The sequence below is a fragment of the Colletotrichum fioriniae genome (genome assembly GCF_027942845.1).
Source record: "Colletotrichum fioriniae strain IMI 355084 chromosome Unknown scaffold_1, whole genome shotgun sequence".
Taxonomy (NCBI): Eukaryota; Fungi; Ascomycota; class Sordariomycetes; order Glomerellales; family Glomerellaceae; genus Colletotrichum; species Colletotrichum fioriniae.
In genome coordinates this window covers 6,883,118-6,903,388 of record NW_027076837.1, presented here as the reverse complement: position 1 = coordinate 6,903,388, position 20,271 = coordinate 6,883,118, and the positions used below count along the sequence as shown (strand labels likewise).

The window sequence follows — 20,271 nt, the reverse complement described above, 5'->3', positions numbered from 1 at the left end:
GAGTTGCAATGCTGTGCCTCCCAGGTGCGATTAGCTTAATGCAAGGCCCTGCTACTCGCATGCGGCTTACTTCTCCTCAATTAGTCTAGACAACAGTAGACCACCGCACGAAAGTGTCATCTGCCTGATGATTAGGCACTCGAGGCACACCCGGTGACCGGTCCCAAAATACCCTCAAGCGGGACTATCAGGTGACTATGTAGGTTGCTGCGGCACAGCAACTGGCAAGAAGTTTCAGATCGTGGTAAGCCAATGAACTGGCTGCCAGAGGCGGCCGACTGTCGCCAGCGATTCTCTTTCATTTCGGCAGTGACCGTCTTGCAGCTGTTGCCTGATATATGGCTCCATCCAACTCTCTGATCAAGATTTCTTCCATTGATAATTATCAAGCGACGCCGCATGTCAGTCAAGTTCCTTTACCGATATCTGCAGTTCGGGCAACGGCCATGACAGCTTGCATCTTTCCCTGCGAGGAACTCGCCAGTCGTGGCCAATCTGCAACGATACCCAATCACATGTGCAATATATCTCTTCATGCCGTCATTGCAGGTCATCCATTGAGTCTAGAGCTCGGAGTTTTCGTGTCCCCATGTCTCTATGCTGTTCTATGATACAAGGTAAGACCGTCCTAGCCATTGCGCACATTACAAATTCGTAAGATAGTCCTCAATCTCCTGAGGGCTGAGCTTTCTGAAGCGAGGGCCCTTGGCACCCTCAACACCCTCGATACCGAGCAGGTGGTCTGCAGGAGGTCCGATGATGCCTATACTTCCAGTTAGACGCATTTTCGACGACACGCCTTGAATACTTACCAATCTCAATGGTATCTCCATTCATCTCTCCCTCAATGGTCTCCTTGAGCGTAAGCAATGCAATGTGCACGGCGTCCTCAAGCTCCAAACCCTCCGTGTATCTCTTCTCCAGGAACGTCTTCGCAGACGTAGCGCTCTTGCCAATCGCCGTCGCCTTCCACGGGAAGTAGCTGCCAGAGGGATCGACCTGATACAGCATGGGTCCACCCTTGAGAGTACCACCGGTCTTGCCTGTGGGCTTCTTCTCCTCGCCTTCCTTGGTCTCGGTCTCGTCCTCGGGCAAGATACCCTCATCCCAGCCAGCAATCAGCAAGCTGACACCGTAAGGTCGGACACCACCAGACTGAGTAGCCTCCTGCATGACGCGGGCAACATCTTGCACCAATATCCGCGTAGGCGGGTACTCATTGTAGATGCGCTTGTAGCCGGTGTGCGATACCTTGCGAGCCTTGTCCACCAATATTCTGTAGTCGGGGCCCATGCCTGAGTACACCATACCGATGTCGGGGGTGACGAGGCTGATCTTGGACAGCGAGCTAGGGTCGGCAAGGGGCGATGATGACTTCTTCTCGGTCGCAAGGACGATACCGTTGGTGGCTTTCGAGGGGTTAGCATAGGCTGCGGAAGGAGGGGCAAGTCGACTTGCCTTTGATACCGAGGGCGGTGACACCCTGGTTGACGGCGTTCAGAGCATACTCTAGATGAATGTCAGTCCTACTGTTCGAGGGTTCGTGGCGTTCCTGAAGCTGGGAGACATTGGCCGGTGGGGGTTATGTTAGAGCATACCGATCTGAACCAGCTTGCCGCTATAATCCATTAGCATGCGGACGTCATAGGTTGAAAAGCATATAGAATTACCTGGGCGAGAACGTTGTCAGGGAGAAAGAGTAACGGTCGGCCATTGCTTGATTATTTGATCGTGCAGTCGAGATGTGATGTCAAGTATAGTGGTCGGGGAGGATGGTGGGTGGGTTGGCTGCGGTCAAACGAGGTGAGGCTGCCAGAGCTCAGGTACGAAGCTCTCCCTCCCAGGCAACTCGCGCCGCGTCAAGCTGCCAGACGCCGGACGCCGTTCGGGAACTAGCAGCACGTGACATCACCGGCTCAGTTGTTGATCCGGGTCAGACTGCTGACGTAACCGAGGGGCGCCGGAAGCTATGACCACCTGAAGAAAGCTCACAATAAAGTGCCTGGTGCTGGAATATTCTTTTTCGCTCTTCATTTGTCCTGTGCCCTCCAAAAGATCCTATTCGCTTGGCGCAGCTTCTCCGACAGGCACAGCTCTCCGAAAGGACAGATCAGGCTTTCGTACTGCCTACGCTAATTCTTGTCATGTAGGCGCTGCTACGCTTGGTCAAGTTAGGCCAAGTTTCCAACCCCGAGCCAGCCGGTCTTTCACTGCAAGTCTTCTATTGTTTCCCTTCCTCTCACAGCACAGAGTCACTCCACCTGCGCGATACGGAAAGCTCAATGCTTTGAAGACGCATCAAAGCCCAACGTCTACAGCAATCAAATTTTCCACTGTTCATCATGGATGCTGCGAAGCCTCACTGGAATTGGCCATCTGACCTCCCGACGGGAGGTCCCGCGAGCAAGAGCCATTCTGAAGCCGATGTACCCGAGAAGACAGAGCCTATAAAGTCTGAGGGCCATGGCCAACAGGACAGAGACCAACCCCAGGAGCAACCTCAGTCCTCGCCCAAGCAAAGATACTACGGACCGCGAACATGTCGCATCTGCTTCGAGTCGGTTCATCCCACTTTCGAAGAGCCAAGCGTCATGAGCGGCTTCATGAACTCACGCCCACGACCTGTTTACAAATCCGATGATCCCGACTCTGGACGACTCATCTCACCATGCAAGTGCAAGGGGTCTCAACGCTACGTCCACGAAGGGTGCTTGCAAGCTTGGAGGTATGCAGACTCGACAGCTACGCGGAACTTCTTTGCATGCCCCACATGCAGCTATTCATACAAGCTGGAGCGATTATCTTGGGCGAATCGTTTGCAAGGGACCTTTGCGCAAATAGTACTAACTATCCTCATCTTCATCGTTTCGGTCTTCATTCTGGGCTTCATTGCGGACCCGATTCTGAACTTATGGACTGATCCCATGGGCGCAATCGCGGATATGGCGGCGAATGTTCTCGACGACATCGAAGCAATTCACGAGCCTGTACCTGAGATGGGTGCGGAGCCTGGAACATGGCTGGAACACTTCCTCAAAGGCTTCTTTTCTCTTGGACTGCTTGGGTTTGTGAAGTCTCTCTTCGCTCTGTCACCCGTCCAATGGTGGAACTTGAGATCCAGCGGTATCCTCAGTACTTCTGGGCGTCGAGGAGGGACTGGTCGCGCGCGTGTCGAGAACATCAACTTGGGCTTGGTCGTCATTGGTGCTGCGACCTTTCTGTGGGGAGTCTGGAAGGGCGTGAGAAAATTCAGTGCTTCAGCTCTGCAGCGTGCGAGCGACAGAGTCTTCGATGTGGGTGGTGACGATGATGAGGACGAAGATATCAAGGAAGACTAACATAGGCCGGAATGTGGAGAAACGCAAACATTCTTTATTGCTCAAGAGACAGAACGCCTGCAGCGCCATGTGTCACTTAGCCCGCGATGCCACCCGCACACTCTTAAGTTGCCTCGAAGATTCTCTTCCATATCGTGTCAACTAGTCTGTGTGCGGAGAAAAAGTCCCTGCTCTGTCTTTGAATTGAGCCGTTTTGGTTAAATTTACTTTGGACGAGCGGACGACATCAACCTGCTATCAATCAATCAACATTCTGTTGGCTGACCATGCCGACGACAACTCTCAACATCCTTTGAGTTGGCAAACGCGCAGGCTGATACACATATGTCTCATGGATTTATCTATGGCGTAGTTGAAGAAATTTGATAATGACGAAAGATATGCATAAACTTCTGTGTGTAACACTTCCACCCCTAGACACTGATGATGAACCGTATGTCTAGTGAAGGTTTGCAAGGAAGAATCACGTCGAGTGTCGGGTAGTTCTTTTAAACAACCGAATCTTATTTACCTCGTAATTTACAGCTCATGTTCAGCGTTACAGCACCCCGCATAGAGCATTGGGTTTGACGTTGCTTTGGTGGTGGGGAACCAGCGCAACCCTTGACAGGAGGGGCTCAGGGGACTCAGGGATCGCCCGACCGGACAATAATACCACCGACCGGACCAATGATTGATGGTTTTCGGCGCGGTCCAGATCTAATGCTCCCAGAGTGGACCTCGAATTAAACGAAGCCATAGTATCGAGTTCGTGTTCACCAGTCTATACATTGACCGGCCGTCCTCGCCCTTGCACCACTGCTTCCCTTACAACCCTTTCGCTTTCCAAGGTGTCGCCCAGACTTCTCGAGGACCGGACGTGATGCGCCTCTTTGGATGACGCCCTTGCGAATACCCCGACGATCCTTGATTTCGACATTCCATCACCCTTTCCTCCCTCCTTTCTGTGCCAAGCCTCTAGTCGCAACGGCCACAGTCAGCGTCTTCTCTCGTGTTCGAACACCAACGAAATTTGTCCTTAAACGACCGCCATTTCCGGGACATCGAGGCGTCGCATTTCGACGCTGGTCCAGCCGCGACAATTCTTTCGATCGTAGGCCGACGAGTTCTCCCTTTGAACCAATCTCCTAATTCGACACGATGCATTTCGCATACCCACCACGAAAGAGCTCGAACCCGCCTCCCTTCAAGGCGAGATCCTCAAGAATACCACCAGTTCTTCGACGCAGCAGGCTCAAGGCCATCGCAGCAGGCGCCCTTGTATTCTTCGGCTTCATATACCTTCTCTCTGGAGCCTTCAAGTCACCCAGTGGCCCTCGAGTACCCTCTGGCGACCCACCAGCGGTAATAGTGACGGTGCTGGATGAAAACAACTACAGCAATAAATATCTTGCAAGCATTCGCGACAATAGGAAACAATATGCGCAGCTACACGGTAGGCATTCACTGGTTCTTCTTTGTACTGCACATGCTAATAGCTCTTGTTTTAGGCTACGAGGTGATGTTTGTAAAGGCGGGCGATTACGATCTGAACGGATCTCCATCATCATGGAACAAAGTGGTGTCGCTGAGGCACGCAATGACAAAGTTCCCGGAAGCCAGATGGTTCTGGTACCTCGATCAAGACGCTTACATCATGGACCCGGAGACGTCTCTAGAGAACCTGGTGTTGAAGTCGGACATGCTTGATACTTTGATGGCCAGGGATCACCCGGTTGTGCCCCCTGACAGCATCATCAAAACATTCCCTCATCTCAGAGGCGACGATATCGATTTCGTTGTCACGCAAGACAGGGAGGGTCTATCTTCGAGCAGCTTCTTCATTCGGAATGGCGAATGGGCGAAGTTCTTCATCGACACCTGGTTTGACCCGCTGTACCGCAGCTACAACTTTCAGAAGGCTGAGGGTCATGCTTTGGTAAGTCCCTTCCTTTTTCCCTCTTGTTTTTGCCTATGAGCCAAGTCTAACCATTGCCTTAGGAACACATTGTACAATGGCATCCTACCATCCTTTCGAAACTCGCCATCGTGCCGCAGAAGACGTTCAACTCTTACAATCGATATGACAAGGGAGAGATCTACAAGGATGGTCACTTTGTTGTCCGCGCAGCTGGTTGCACAAACACTGGAGAGCGGGCTTGCGACGAGGAGCTAAGCAGTTTCAAGACGAAGTGGCAGGCGGCCTTCAAGGCGCAGTAGACGGAGGGCTAGAAGAGAGCAATGCTTGTCCTCGCTAGAGGAGGACCAACGCACAGAGAAGCTCCAGGCGTTATATTCCCCAGGAAGCATGAACTCGGCATTTCAAGTGTACAAGAGCTGGACGAGGGCGTTTATTTGGGTTTGGGGAGACCATCTCATGAAGGAATTTTGTACGGGGGTTAGTGACAGATGGTCAAGAGCCTTGGAGGCTACCCGGTTGCATGAGCTTCTCGCACGGCGCTCATGAGGGTTGTTATGTTTTTTTCTCTCTTGATACTTTCGAGATGATGACTCGTTTTGACGACCGAAGGCTTGCGTCTTCTTGTGTTTTGTATACCATACCGATAGACATTGGCCATCCTGCCACAGCGCGGATGCTAATACGGATTTTGTTCGCAAATCTCCATACCGTTGACAAGCAATTGTTCTTGGCCGCGATCAGAAATGCAAGATCGTCTCCACTTGGGCCAACTTGCCCCCATGAGGATCTCTGACTGCCCTTTACTTACAAGGGGAGTTGGACAGGGAAGGCGACCTCACATCAACCAATGAGAAAGAGTCTAGGCGCAAGTTGTTGGTTGTCGATGCACGTCTGCGATTCGGCTGCAAGATTGTCGTCCGCTAAGATCGAATTCCCAGGCAGCGCCTGGGGTTCGCTTGGATCTCTCGGACGTTGATGCTGTCGATGTGAGGCAAAGCGCATGGCTACTTTGTCGAAGCTTACTCACCAGGACACTGGTTGACCTTTGACATTGTGGGCATTGTGCGACCCGAGTTCAAGCCCAAATTGCTTGTCATTCGGCATCTGTGCTTATCAGTATCAGCCCTTATGCGAAGAGGGAGATGATGACACTCAATGGTTGGATATGCGACTTCCAGGTGTATCCGGGGCCATTGGATCAAGCCGGGTGACGGGTGTCCGCGGGCCCGATTCCGCCCCGCTATAGTGGATCTATTTGCTCCGGGACAGTCCGCGGACGGACAGAGTTGAATGACCTTCCAAGGTTGCTTTGACAGAAAACGCCCCCGAATTATGCTCTGAGCATGGAGGTTTTCTGTAAAACAAAGTCACACTTCTTTTGAAAAGAGGAGTCAAGGTAGCAACAGAAGACTGGCGATCTGGACGCAAAGTCATGCGTGCATCGGACAGGCTACCCAATCGGCCGAGTCTGAAGGCCCTCGGTTCGCGTGAAAAATGTCGTCAGGTATCGGTCGCAGCGATAAGATGACGGGCACGTCGCGCGGTGCGGACTGCCCCCTTTGGGACTTTGGAGGTGGTGTTCATCTTTGGCTGCTCCACCTCGACACTGACACCTCGCGTTGGGGAAGACCCAGCTTAAGAGGAAGCCATCGGTTCAATGTGAATCCTACCTTGTTAGTCAATGTCGCTTCCCCAATTAGACGACGCGGACATGAGCTGTCAAGCTTGAAGCAGGACCCCCTGTCTCTGTGACTTGCCTGAAAGGTTTCGTGGATGATACTGCCTGCAGCCAGATGGAAGCGGGCAACCATGGGAAACAGGGCTCCTCTTGCTTGGAGTGGCGCATGTGACAGACCGGATGGCGGCAATGCTCCCTAGAGAGAAGCGGCGCTCCAGAAGTCCAGAAGGTACTCCGCTATCTTCGCTGCACCGACAGGGGTAAACCGCGCTAAGAAATAATCAAGAAGACGCCATGCCCCACGATTTTCTGCTCCTCGGGATCCAGCCGTTGGCTCTGCTTACCACAGCAGTTGAACAGCAAAGACCCTCTAACCTCTACTTCCTTGACCCCGGTCGCCGGTGATGCTCTTGCTGTGGCGTTGTTAACGTCGGAACCTTCCAAAGTTCCAACTCTTAGCCTTGATCTTCATCCCGTCCCCCAGTCTCCAATTCTTTTTTTTTCCTCTTGAGCCCCCTCGTTCGCATTCTCTTCTACTCCGCGCATTTATAAATCGGAATTCGCATCCACCTGGGTTGGTCTCCGTTTTCCACGATCCCCATCTCCATTGCTTGCTTGTCGCGAATCGTAACACCCCACCGTGCCGAGCTACAACAACGACAGAAGACAAGATGCCCGGCAGCTCCCGCATTCCCGCAAGCTTGCGCGAAGGACTGAACCAAGTCAAGCGTAGTCGGCAAGCGAGTCCCTTGTTGGTCCTGAACCTCGACTTGTGAGTTGCCAATGCTTTCATCTTTCCACTTCGGCATCTCTCCCGAAGTAACCTCGGCATCGGCTAACCTCGAGGACTCCCGGCCTGCAGGTTGCGCAACATCATCTTCTTCCTCTTCGTCTGGCGATGGACGCGCAAGACGTTCCTGAAGCTCAAGGGCCGCGGCCTGATTGGCAGCATCGTCGAGATCTACATTGATATCCGCAGAGTCCTGTATGGCTACTTCCTGCGCGCCCCCGGCGTCCGCGGCCAGGTCCAGAAGCAGGTCAACGAGACCATGGCGAAACTGCAGACCAAGATGATCCCCGCGAACCTCACCCGATACCTGACCCTACCCAAGGAGGGCTGGTCCGAAGACGACGTCCGAAAAGAGCTTGACACTCTGGCGAACATGGACCACACGAGATGGGAGGATGGCTTTGTTTCTGGCGCTGTCTACCATGGCGAGGACGAGCTACTGAAGCTGCAGACTGAGGCGTTTGGCAAGTTCACCGTCGCGAACCCCATCCACCCCGATGTTTTCCCGGGCGTCAGGAAGATGGAGGCTGAGGTTGTTTCCATGGTCCTTGCCATGTTCAACGCTCCCCCCGGCGCCGCCGGTGCCACCACCGCTGGTGGTACAGACAGTATCTTGTCGGCCTGCCTCGGCGCGCGCCAAAGAGGATACTTTGAAAAGGGTATTACTGAGCCTGAGATGTACGTTCTCTCTGTGAGGCTTTGATATTGTAATCTTCTTACTGACGCGCACTAGGATCTTGCCCGAAACCGCCCACACTGCGTTCCGCAAGGCCGGTGACTACTTCAAGATCAAGATCCACTACGTCTCCTGCCCTGCGCCGAACTACCAAGTCGATGTTCGCGCCGTCTCCCGCCTGATCAACAGCAACACGATTCTGTTGGTTGGTTCCGCACCAAACTTCCCTCACGGTATCATTGATGACATCAGCGCTCTGTCCAAATTAGCTATCAAGAAGAAGCTATGCCTCCACGTCGACTGCTGCCTCGGTTCCTTCATGGTCCCCTTTTTGGACAAGGCCGGTTTTGAGACCGAGCTCTTCGATTTCCGTCTCAAGGGCGTCACGAGCATCAGCTGCGACACCCACAAGTATGGATTCGCGCCTAAGGGCAACTCTACGGTTTTGTACAGGTCCGCGGAACTCCGCAAATACCAGTACTACGTGTCGCCGGATTGGTCTGGCGGTGTGTACGGTTCTCCCGGTATGGCCGGTTCGCGTCCAGGTGCCCTGATTGCCGGTTGCTGGGCTAGTTTGATGAAGGTCGGTGAGGCTGGTTACATCGACGCTTGTGTCAAGATCGTCGGCACTACCAAGAAAATTATTGAGAAGATTCGCGAGACACCAGCGCTGGACAACGAGTTGGAAATCTTGGGCAAGCCTCTGGTGTCTGTTGTTGCCTTCACCGCCAAGAATCTCAACGTTTACGACATTGCCGACGGCATGTCAGAGAAGGGCTGGCACTTGAACGCGCTTCAGAACCCTCCTGCAATCCACGTCGCCGTTACTCTACCAATTACGAAGGTCTACGAGAAGTTGTTGACCGACCTTGAGGCTGTTGTCGAGGCCGAGAAAGAAAAGGAGAGAGTTCGCGCTGTAGAGGGTAAGGGTGTCAAGGGCAAGGCCGTTGGTGACTCGGCTGCTTTGTATGGCGTTGCCGGATCCCTGCCGAACAAGAGCGTGGTTGTTGACTTGGCCAACGGCTTCTTGGACTTGTTGTACAAAGCATGAGGAAGGAAGCAGAAAATCGGTTGGGAGTTTGTAAGTGCATTAGCTGGCGAGCATTTGGTCTGGACTCGGGTTGGACAAAGCCCCAGTAACATATAACGGTGTAACATATTTATTTATTCAGCGTCTTTTTTGATTCTCACCGATATCGCTCCCACTTTGCTCTGCTGACCACACGAAGCTTACCGAGCTAATGGGGATTGGCTCGCTGTTACTAGGTCTGTTGCGTCCGGCTCGAGGATCGGGACGGGGCGAACGGGACCCCCACATGTTCAAGACATGAACGAGTGTGTTCGATCGGAGCTTTCCTCTCTCACGGACCGAGTTGTCTCATTTTCTGTCGGGTCTCTATCTTCACGGGCGGTTAGGGTTGTCTCAGGACTACCGCTCTGACCACGATTCGCCAGCAAACGCGAGTGCAGAAGACTCAGTCGAAATCATTGGATGCCAATATCGGCGTTAATAGATCTCGATTACAAGCGGCCTGCCGCGCGGACAGGCGAACCATTTGATATCAAAAATCTCGGTGGGCGCCTTGCCGCGGACGGCCAGCGGGACATCCGGAGCGTCACGGCCCAATTCCGGGGGGTCACCCATGGTATCGTTCTTTGTCTCCTGCACTTACATGCAGCATCCCACACCGCACTATCGAAAGCTTCCGCATTCGCATCACATCCAAAGAGCCCTCTCCCCTTCAAGCTGCGTCTCAAGTCGAGGCCTGTGGTCTTATCGGGGACCGCTCGGTGGCACCGCAACCAAACTCCAAGAAAAACTCTCCCGATGGGACGCCCGCGCTGACTGCCGGCTCAGGGCCAACGAGCAAACATGGCGTCGCCTGACTTGGATTGTCCAACGCGATTCAAGCTAAGATATCTTGAGCGACACGGGAACCATGACTTGGGACACAGCAATTCGAAACGACGGGAATAATGATATTCTGGTCTAGTTTCCATCCCAGGCGTAAACCTTCAGCTTCCCGAACGCGTGTGGCCTCAAGATCGAAACCCTCCCGATGTCATCGCATCCTCTGGCGACGGCCACATCCTGGACACCCTGACGTAGGGGAATCCTACCAGGCGACTTCCTTTTTCATCTCTGCTTCCTTCGGTGACGCATCGAAACGCTACCGATGTGCCGTGTACCAGCCCATGACATTGCCATGCAGACAACTTTGCGGCCCAATGGGACAGGGATGGGCCTCGTTGGAGAAACGGTGCACGGCAGGAAAAGGGCAACTTTGTGTGGCCTCTACACTGCCTTCGCCCGACTACTTTGTACGAGCTACCACCACGTACACACAGCCTGCTGATTTCCTCTTCTCTCGCATCTATTATGCTAATTTCTCCCTCCTATCTTCTGAGTGAGGGGAACACCACATCTTTATCCCTCGCATTTGAAAATGCACTTTTCCGCATCATCCATGCCGCTCGTGGTGTTGCCTCCGTGATCGACCCTTCATACCTTCGTGCTGCACCTTATCAATCCACCTGACGCGAGGGGGAATAGATGTCAACATCTCATTGGGGAGCCCTCTCAAGTGTCCCATCGGCGTCCGAAGAGGGTATGGGGCTATAACTATTCCCGCCTTTTCTGCTGTCTATTTCACCGTCGCTTCGGTCTGCTCCCTTTTCGTCGTCTATTTGCTCGGTATATACGGCTACCCTTCCTATCGCGCCAACAGCCCAATCGCTCCGGTTCCATCCAATCTTACACACTCCTTGTTATTTGCCATCGTACAAACGATCTAGTCTGAGCTTCGCGGGAGTTTGCATGCTGCGGCAGACGGCATATCCAATAACAAAAACATCGGCAACCGGCAACCGGCCATGACTACCACTCCGGCTGGCAAGGCCGTGCGGCCAAGGCTGAACACCACGACGAACTGGTCCCTGCCGAGAGATCAGGCGGGCCGCCCGGACCCGGAAGAGCTTTCCCCGCTGTCACCAGGACGGGCTGCTGGGGAGTACGGCTGGGGACAACAAAAGGGGAGCCATGGCCACGGAAACAGGGCGGATGAGCAGCAGCAACAGCAACAGGGCTGTGAGAGCTTGACTATGGAGACGCTCACTTCGAAACCTCGCGATAGTCTTGGTAGTATGCCGTCTGACATGTTGGAGGAGTTGAGGAAAATTATCAAAGAAGAAGGTCAGTCTTGTTGACTTCTGTATTTTGAAAAGCTAAAGTTTACTGACGATATTATCCAGTTGCCCAAGTCGCTCAAGTCGCTCAACTGAAGACCAATGAGACTGGCATTCCCGTCGACGCAGCTCGGTTTCCCCCCCTTATCCAGCCAGAATCCCGCCTTCACGCCGGCGTACCCCAGCCCGCCGCCTTCCGTCATCGACGCAGGCGGTGCCTCCAAGACCTCATCACCTAGAGATCGCAGTCCGGAATTCGCACACGCAAAGCCCTCGTCGGCGCCTCCTCCTCCGCATCAGCAACAACCGCCGCCAACGACGGTTCCCGTATCTGCACCTCAGTCCACACCGCCCATCAGCCCTCAGCAAAGGGGAGTTCACTTTAGAAAGAGGGCATCACCGGTCATCCATTGCCAACCGCGTGTTGAAACGGACAATGAGGACGAGGTCTCGCCAACTGCTCCTGCGTCGCCGCGAGTTGAGTTGAGCAGTGTTGACAAGGCGTGGGGCGTGTTGTTCGACTCAGAGGGATATCCTACCAATCGACTGAACAGTGTGCTCAGAGGCCTCGCTACCTTTATGGTACGCCATCTGCCCCCCTCTTCATACGTTTCGGTGCGGCTAACATGAACTTCAGGTTACGGAGTTTGGGTCGCCAGACACGCTCGTCGTTACCCCTGAAAAGATGCTGATGCTGTACACCAAGTACAAAGTCGAACCTGAAAGGTTCCAGTATGAAGGTAATTAGCCTTCTCATTCATGGTTCGGAATAAACTGCTGAATCGTCACCAGACATCTTTAGGTCTCGGTCCCAAAGACGCCTTGGAGCGAATCGAGTTCCTGTATCAAGATTTAGACTGCCAATACCACCTCGTCCAGGCCGCACCCAGATCTCACCCCAACATCCCCGGCTTGACCCCCGCAGGCTTCGCCAAATGGATGATCAGCAACATCCTCGCCTACCCAGACCTGGAAGCCAGGCGTCTACACGCCATCATGACCGCCCTCCCTATCAACGCCGATGGACCCCTCCTCAACGACAAACCCGAAAGACTCCCCAGACAGCTATCCCGGCACCTCTTCCCAGAGATCCACGACAAAAAGGTCCGCAAGATCACTGATGAAGCTATGTGGGACTGCCTAGAGGACGTCGCGCCGCCCCTACCGTCCATTCCAAAATCTCGACCGGCTCCGCTACCTCAGGACGTGACAAGACTCCCGGAGGCGAACACGCACACTCGCCGGTCTGGTAGCGACCTCCCCAAACGTCCCGCATCCCTCCCGCACCGATCGAGGACGTACGATCGCGGTGCCCACCGCGTCGAACCGCACCCGGCTCGTCTCCCGCGCGCCAACTCGGACGCGGGCGTATCCTTGCCCAGACATCGTGACTTACCTCCCCCTCCGGTCGGTAGGCACTCAACTTCTCAACGACAGCGGAGTCCGCCGCCGACGAATAGGTATACCGCGTCGCTGCCCTCCATCTCGCAGCACCACGTCAGCGGCAGTGGCGGTGCGGCGTCGCCTTCGCCTTCGTCGTTTGATATCCGCGGTGGGGCTGATGCTAATTACGGGGTGTATTCTGGTCGGGACCGGGACGGGCATCGCGGTTTGGAGTCGAGGGATGAGTCGCCGCGGTCTCCGGGGAGTGGAAGGCGCGGCGGTGGTGATAGGGGTCCTACGTGGGAGGATGTGTATAGTCGAAAGGGGTCTGCTGGGGGAAGAGGGTCAAGCGTTGATGGGGGGTCTCATCGGTCGTTCCGGTGATTTGATCCATGTTTTTTCTGGTCTGAAGACGAGATTTATAGTCGAGGATTCACTGATGATGAAAAGAAAAATGTGGGAGAGAGGTGAATGAAGATATGACAGTAACGACTTACGCCATTTTCCTTTGTCAGGGGATGTCTGGATGAGGGTATTTGGGCCGGTTTAGTTTGATAACACGTTGAATGAGTGGACAGGCTGTATGATTTGAAGATCGCTGTGTCTTTGTAACGTAGCGCTGGATAGATTTCCTTGTCATAAAAGTCTATTTTCCTGATATCTTGTTCCAACGTTTTCCCAACAACGCTCATAGAGTGCTGGGCCGAAGGTGTTCCAAAATGACAACATTCGAAAGAGGACTGGGTGCGCTTACACGACGGTGATAGCCCCCGAGTAAGATCTGTATCTATAACTAACGTATCTCACATACCTAAGGGTTGATTGTGCAACCCCACGGCACGAGACTGGCAGCTTGAAAGGTGACGTCTTTCGTTTCATTTTTTTTTATTTTTTTGGAGCTCTTAGGGCGATGGAAGGTCCCCCTCCTCAGCCTCTTCCAGACTTATGTCGAAGAGAAACGACTTGGTAATGGGGAGATTTTCTTCCCGATTAGGGCATCCCAGAATTCCTAGCCATATCAAGTTGTCGATTCCTACCCCCAAGATAATAAATATTTTTCTAATAAAAATACATTTGGGTGTGATTGCATTACAGTCAAGATCTGTACGAAAACTAAGAAGGGGAAAAGAAAAAAAAAGGAAAGGATGTAGGGAGGGGGATAACTGACCTTATAATTCACGCCCCTGCCCAGATTCGAACAGCGCGCCCCTCGGACCAGCACGGCTTCATTGGAGTATTTGTTTTAGCTTCTCTGCGTCAGAGTGTTAACCACCCGGCCAATCCGGATGGGTGCTGGTGACAGGAAGACGCGTTGGGATGGACTATATACCCTTGGGTTGTGTCGAGGAAGGAAGGAAGGGTGGGGGAGGGTCGGGCGACTGGGGGCTCACCTACCTCTTTGGGGAGAGTGAACGATATGTGGTCCGCAAATGCCAATTACGCCGCGATGAAATCTCGGTCGTGCTTTGTTTTGAGTCCAGTCTGAACCTCTTTCTGTCTCTCCGTTCTGAGGCATGATATTGCTGACCCGCCTCCTTGAGAGACTTTGACCTATCTGGCGTTAGCCATTCCCTCTTGTTGCCAGCATCTCTTGAGCTGTAATGGTGTCATGATGATTATGTTCATAAGTTACTCCTTTACACCAGGGGTAAGAAATCGTACTTTTTTCATGTCCCATCGTTTCCTTAACTATCCATTGCTTACTGACTTATAACTTCAACGCCATCTAGCCGTACCTTTGACTCACGAAGTCCAAATTTGGACTTCCTCAATAAAAAGGTACCTGGAATAAGCTATACTATTCTACCTGGGCTTCTTCGGTCACCAGGAACTCTCACAAGGTGCGTCTGATCCGTCATTTCTTGATTTAAATGGCCGTGGACCGTCAAAATCCGAAAGCATCGATGACAAACCTTTCGTACCCATGTGTCCCTTCTCCTTGTGAGCATTACCGAAAGGCAGCTAGATTCGCAGACCATTTTATATGTGTTGTTATAGATACATACACTTATCTTCTCCCCTTGTTTGGTTCCGTTGGCCCAGATAAACCAACATAGACGTACTTAATCATAGTCTCATGAACAAGGTCTCCTAAATGTTTATACAAACTGCCTTAGCACGGCTGAATGTCATGAGGCAGGTATTTCATTTCGAGCATGTTCATATGCGGGCGGCCCTGAACCGTTGTATTATAAAACCTTCCACATCAAACTTTCCACAATGACAGCCTCTCCCACACCGTTGCGAAACCTACTCAACTCATGGAACCTGTGCAGACTGTGTAATACAAACCTCTCTGGATACTCTACTACCTATCCAAGGTATATAAACAGAGGCATCAGCCCAAAGAACTCCTAAGAATGCTATGCTGTATCCCACTCTCTACACGCACAAATATACCTGGTTACTTCTCTTCGTTGACGAAATCCAATCGTTCTTCCTACCACACACTTGACCATATCAAGCCCGGCCTCTTGTTACCTACTACAATCCAACCAGCATAACCATCTACAATGGCCACTAAGTTCGCCATCCGTCTGCACAACCGCTACACAATCCTCAAGGCCAAGGCCAAGGGTCTCCGCCTCGGCAGCAACAGCAGCAGCAGCAGCAGCAGCACAAACGGCGGCCAGAAACAGTGCCTCTGGTGCAGGATCCTCAGACGCAAAAGCTCTGAGCCCTTCATGAAGAACGCAGACATTCACGAATGGATGTCCTCGGATGAGACCCTTATCGACCACCAACCGGAGATGCAAGTAATCCAAGACCTCAGTGGCAACTTCAACCCCGAAGAGAAATTCCTCTTCCGCGAAGGAGCTGTGAGTCGCCTCTCAGTCAGGTCCAACGCACCCTCCAGCGTCTACTCTTCAGACGACACCTGCGTCGACAGCGACGACAAGAACAATAACAACAACAGCGATGACGACAACGACTGGTCATCCTCGGTCTGCTCCATTGGCGAAGAGGGAGAGGAGGAAACCTTCTACGACGCAGAAGACGGTCTCCCAGAGCCAACTAGAGACATGGTCCCGCTGCCGTCAACGTACTCCCCCTTCGCATCAGACCTCCCCAGTCTCCCGTCCGCGTACTGCTCCCTCTGTGCGTTCTAGAAGAACAGACCCAGGGTTTCTTCAGTCCTCAAAGTCGTGGAATCTCGCATGGGCAGCGAGGGCAAACGGCGGTATGGAATGGCCGCACAACGGACACCGTGCCGCAATTTCGTCGCCTGCCCATGATCCGCCGTCATCATCAAACTCTTCCACCTCCATCTCTTCAACCTCGTCATCTGAGATTGACTGGAGTTGAGCATCATCAACACTACCACCACCGCCGTCATCGTCTTCCACGATGGTCGTGTCAATCTTCCACTGTCGGAGAACGTCATCCTGCTTGCGGAACATGACAGATATATCCCGGCCCACACCTGGTCCGGCCTCACTACCACTGGCGGCCAAATTCGCGACGCAGACATTCATTAGCTGCAGATTCCACTTATGACCAGCCGGAAAGAATTTCTTCATCGTGGGAAGCAAGATCTCCGTCGTCAGTCGTTCCGCCAGGGAATCGGGTGTCTCCTTTGTGTTAAAGATAAAGTTAGGAATAGGTTGGGATCGGGAAATACGTTGGAAGTCCGGGTGTGAATGCCACGACGTCCCCGGCGGCGCATCAGAAGAAGGCCATTGCCGAATCGAGAGTCTCAATGTCTTCGGGTGCGCAATCCATCTCTGACTACCCGGCTCGATCGAGTCGTTGCTGCTTCCGTCTGTCAGGAGATCGGTCCGCATCCGCCGGATGAGAGAAGCAGATATCTTGCGTAGCTCGCCTTCAATCTGACTCATGCTCTCCAACCCCTTGTACGTGTCCTCGATGCTAATCTGTGACGGCACATCGCTCGCGTCCTTCACCTCCGTGTCGTCGACCCCGTGTAAGAGGCCCCATACTCTCTCCCCGATACCCCGTTCAGAACCAGGACCACCGAGCAGCTTCTCCAGCGCGTCAGGCGAAGTCTGCTCGTGGGTGCGCACGTCGTAGACTTTAAGTGGTGATGTCTCCCTGTCGGCGTCGTCGGGTCCCAGGGGCGTCGCGAGGTACTTCTCCTCCAGTGCGCGCGACGTCTTGGAGCCGATGCCGGGGACTTTTCTGACAGAGTGCGCGTCCATGAACTTGGTGATGACGGCATCGTCGAAAGACATTAGCGTCGTCTGGTTACGCGGCTTGTTCACGCTACCCACGAGCTTGCTGAGCAGCTTGTTTGTGGATACGCCGACCGAGGCCGTGAAGCCAAAGTCTTCCTCGAGCTTCATGCGCAGGTGGAAGGCCAGGTGGCTCGCCAGAAGCAGGCGCACGTAGGCAGAGTTGTCGAGGTCTCCTGTGTCGGATGTCTTTCCATATACGCAGCCCGCAACTGTGGTCAAGTCACATAGGAACCCCTTTTCGGGATCCTTCTTGGAAAGGTGGAAGAATGACTCTGACAGCGAGGCCCGGTTGAGGCAAAACATGTTGTAATTGATGATATCCGTGACGTCTGTCCATAGTCAGCCAACTTGACCCCTTTTCCACGTTTCTTACGCGCAACAGCACACACACACACCCATGAAAACTTCATCAAATCCCAACCTCTCCGCCTTGCGGTTCCACGAGTAGCCCCTCATGAAGCCGAAAAGCTTCTTGCTCGTATCCCGAAAGGGCGTCAGGTCCTCGCCCTCGATGATGACGAGATTCGGGCAGAGCCGCTTGGCTTCCGTGATGAGCATGAGCTTCTTGACCCCTTGCTTGCGAGCGACATAGTTGCACGTGGCCAAGATGTTCTTCTGCTTCACCCCCAAGGGCAGTGCCTTTAGCCGAGGGTCTCTGTTCTCAAAAACCGAAGCGTAGAAGCAATCATAGTCCTAGGGGAAGAATTAACGAATGGAACACCATGCTTCCAATGTTGAGAGGTTAAAAAGTTTCAAAAAGAAAAGGGGCATTCTGGGTGGTTGTGAATTTGGGGGTTCACGTACAAAGTGGAGTATAACACGATCATCTCTTCGTCTTGGTGCCCGTTTTCTGGGCAGCTCCATGGTCTTCTGCTTGACTTGGGCTATTACCCATGAGAGTAGCCTTTCTTCGGTCGGCGCACGCCTTTTGGGTGAATCAACTCGATGTGCGTGTGACCCCCACCGCCTCCGGTCCTCTCGGGCGTTGTTTGGTCGTTTTGACAGAAACGGGGTAAGGATCCGGGGATTGGGGGCGTGTGGTGTCAGTTCCATTCATTGTGAACGGTGCGGCCTGGGCAGAAAAGCACGGGGGCGCACGGGATAAACGGTCACTGATCTTACGCCCCGAGTCGCCCGACCCGACAGGTACGGATAGTCCACACAACACCGGCGGCCGCTTCCGAAGGGCAGAAGGTAACAACGGCAGTACCTTTGCCCAGTTGAGGTAGCTCAGGTAAGGTATGGAGAGTTGAGTACTTTCCGTCGGACTTTCCACGCGTGACTTGCTGCCCATCTCGCCTTCCATGCTACCTCGAACTACAACGTGCCAGAAGCTGCATCGTTCCGGGCAGGCAACAACCCAAACGTCTCTCCGAAGAATGGAAGTGCGAGAAGTGCATTTAGTTTCCCGCCTGCGCTTCTCGGCGATGCAGATATCTACAAACACCCAGTCACATCACCCTTCTGATGCACGTCGACTCTTACAGAAACTCTCTGAAACAGCACTCGTCGACATCCGATCAGCATGCATAGCTGATGCCAACAACTTTGCCTACCTTACCTCGGCGCATCAACTGTCGCCCTATTTTCGGATGCCCAGATGGGCGTATCCGAACCACTGCCACCAAAATCATTGGACGCCTTCCAACATACCAAACTGCCAAAGATACGTTCAATCGTCCGAAATGTCGAAATGTTCCAACCACCCGATCTCTTCGGCACCTGCTCGCCCGCCAGCCTGCCAGCCTACCTACCTAAACCTTCACGCTATACACGCATCGCGCGCCCGCCGCCTCCGACGCCGCCGCCGTCCACACTCTGCCAACCACCTCACCTATCACTGCACACCTTCCTAAGTATACACGACCACGAATCGCTCCAAGGCCCATCCCGAACGTATGACAACTAACCAAGACCGCCCCAAACAAGGGAATAGGGTCCCCTCTTCCGCTGCACAACACCCAGCCCGCCAGCCCACCGCTTCCAAAAAAGCGACCCTCTCCCTACTAATAAGGTAGCTTCTCAGAGGAAAGCGTAAAGCGTCACCCCCAGTGGCCCCCCATCCCTCTTCATGCCTGGCCAACGAGAAGCCGTCCATCTCGCATGACAACCCATCCGTAAGCTCACATAGCCCACACCACCTCCACTACCTACCTTCCCTTCCCACTTCCGAACTACAGACTCCAACCGTAAGAAGGTAAGGGACCTTTCCAAAGTTACCACAGGCCCGATAGCTGGAGAGACAAAGAGGGTCACGAGTAGGAAAACCAGTGTGGTATCTCAGGGTAGCCTCTGCGTTGGTCGAACGGGGGGGGAATAGGCAGATTATTGAACCACGCCGCCGCCGCCGCCTCGCGCGCGGACTGAAGAAGTTGAAGAATAATAAGAACCCCGCTTTCCACCATCGTCTGCTTCCCTTCCCTTCCCCCCCTCCTCCTCCTTCAGCTTCCCCTTCGTCTCATCTTCACAAAACCACAACAACTTGCTACTCACACAAGACACAAAAATTCACCAACTACATATTCACACAACCAAATAACCGCAAATATGCAGCCCATGACCAACACCCACACCAACGCCTGCCCCAAGTGCGGCGCCGCCACTGCCTCTACCGCAAAGACCTGCTCCTCTTGCGGCGCTGTAAGCCTTCACTCACCCTTCTAGACTCTCAAACTTGGGCCTCCCCTCACTCATAACCCATCACCTCACCTCTCATCTGAACTTCGCAGCCCCTCCCCCCCCCTCACTTCTAATCAACAAACAATAACACTAACATATGCTTGCTCTACCCATAGACCTGCCCCGCGTAAATCAGTCTTTGCGAAATCGCAGCTCATTAGCGAAAAGCTATGCTCATCGCAAAAAGAAATGTCACCTGACAAGTGTGGTCTGAGAGTTGGACGAGACTTATAGACGGAATGGAATGAGATCAGGAATACCATCACACTCCTTCACACACACAATGCTGTGTTATTGTCGTCATTGCTCATTCAGCCAACAAACGCACGGGGGGTTCGGACAGGAGGTTCACTCAGTTTGAATCATGACCAAGCTCATGTTGGGATTTCTTCAAAAAAAAAAAAAAAAATTTGACGAACCGTCTCCAGAGAGACAAGACTCATTC

At 53.2% G+C, this 20,271-nt stretch overlaps 7 protein-coding genes across 7 annotated transcripts; 5 read left to right on the top strand and 2 right to left on the bottom strand.

Moving 5' to 3' along the window:
* Window positions 1–644: 644 nt before the first annotated feature.
* On the bottom strand, window positions 645–1,714 carry PRE8 (Proteasome subunit alpha type-2; the record flags this gene model as incomplete). Its single annotated transcript, XM_053193008.1, has 5 exons — window positions 645–763; window positions 813–1,409; window positions 1,459–1,509; window positions 1,599–1,618; window positions 1,671–1,714. The coding sequence occupies 5 exons, from the start codon at window positions 1,712–1,714 to the stop codon at window positions 645–647; spliced, it is 831 nt and encodes a 276-aa protein (XP_053049539.1).
* Window positions 1,715–2,342: 628 nt separating this feature from the next.
* On the top strand, window positions 2,343–3,338 carry N0V96_001784 (uncharacterized protein; the record flags this gene model as incomplete). Its single annotated transcript, XM_065756314.1, has 1 exon — window positions 2,343–3,338. One exon carries the CDS (start codon window positions 2,343–2,345, stop codon window positions 3,336–3,338), a length of 996 nt encoding a protein of 331 aa, XP_065615554.1.
* Window positions 3,339–4,478: 1,140 nt separating this feature from the next.
* On the top strand, window positions 4,479–5,537 carry MNN11 (putative alpha-1,6-mannosyltransferase mnn11; the record flags this gene model as incomplete). The annotated part of the gene is made up of 3 exons (XM_053193006.2): window positions 4,479–4,773; window positions 4,829–5,256; window positions 5,319–5,537. 3 exons carry the CDS (start codon window positions 4,479–4,481, stop codon window positions 5,535–5,537), a joined length of 942 nt encoding a protein of 313 aa, XP_053049537.2.
* A 2,050-nt stretch (window positions 5,538–7,587) lies between these two features.
* Window positions 7,588–9,433, top strand: DPL1 (Dihydrosphingosine phosphate lyase; the record flags this gene model as incomplete). The annotated part of the gene is made up of 3 exons (XM_053193005.2): window positions 7,588–7,688; window positions 7,779–8,384; window positions 8,440–9,433. The coding sequence occupies 3 exons, from the start codon at window positions 7,588–7,590 to the stop codon at window positions 9,431–9,433; spliced, it is 1,701 nt and encodes a 566-aa protein (XP_053049536.1).
* A 1,823-nt stretch (window positions 9,434–11,256) lies between these two features.
* N0V96_001781 (uncharacterized protein) lies at window positions 11,257–13,028 on the top strand (the record flags this gene model as incomplete). Its single annotated transcript, XM_065756313.1, has 6 exons — window positions 11,257–11,575; window positions 11,635–11,642; window positions 11,698–12,150; window positions 12,206–12,308; window positions 12,371–12,955; window positions 13,006–13,028. 6 exons carry the CDS (start codon window positions 11,257–11,259, stop codon window positions 13,026–13,028), a joined length of 1,491 nt encoding a protein of 496 aa, XP_065615553.1.
* Window positions 13,029–15,464: 2,436 nt separating this feature from the next.
* On the top strand, window positions 15,465–16,061 carry N0V96_001780 (uncharacterized protein; the record flags this gene model as incomplete). The annotated part of the gene is made up of 1 exon (XM_053193003.1): window positions 15,465–16,061. The coding sequence occupies one exon, from the start codon at window positions 15,465–15,467 to the stop codon at window positions 16,059–16,061; it is 597 nt and encodes a 198-aa protein (XP_053049534.1).
* A 21-nt stretch (window positions 16,062–16,082) lies between these two features.
* On the bottom strand, window positions 16,083–17,705 carry N0V96_001779 (uncharacterized protein; the record flags this gene model as incomplete). Its single annotated transcript, XM_053193002.2, has 2 exons — window positions 16,083–17,476; window positions 17,543–17,705. 2 exons carry the CDS (start codon window positions 17,703–17,705, stop codon window positions 16,083–16,085), a joined length of 1,557 nt encoding a protein of 518 aa, XP_053049533.2.
* Between the last annotated feature and the right edge of the window lie 2,566 nt (window positions 17,706–20,271).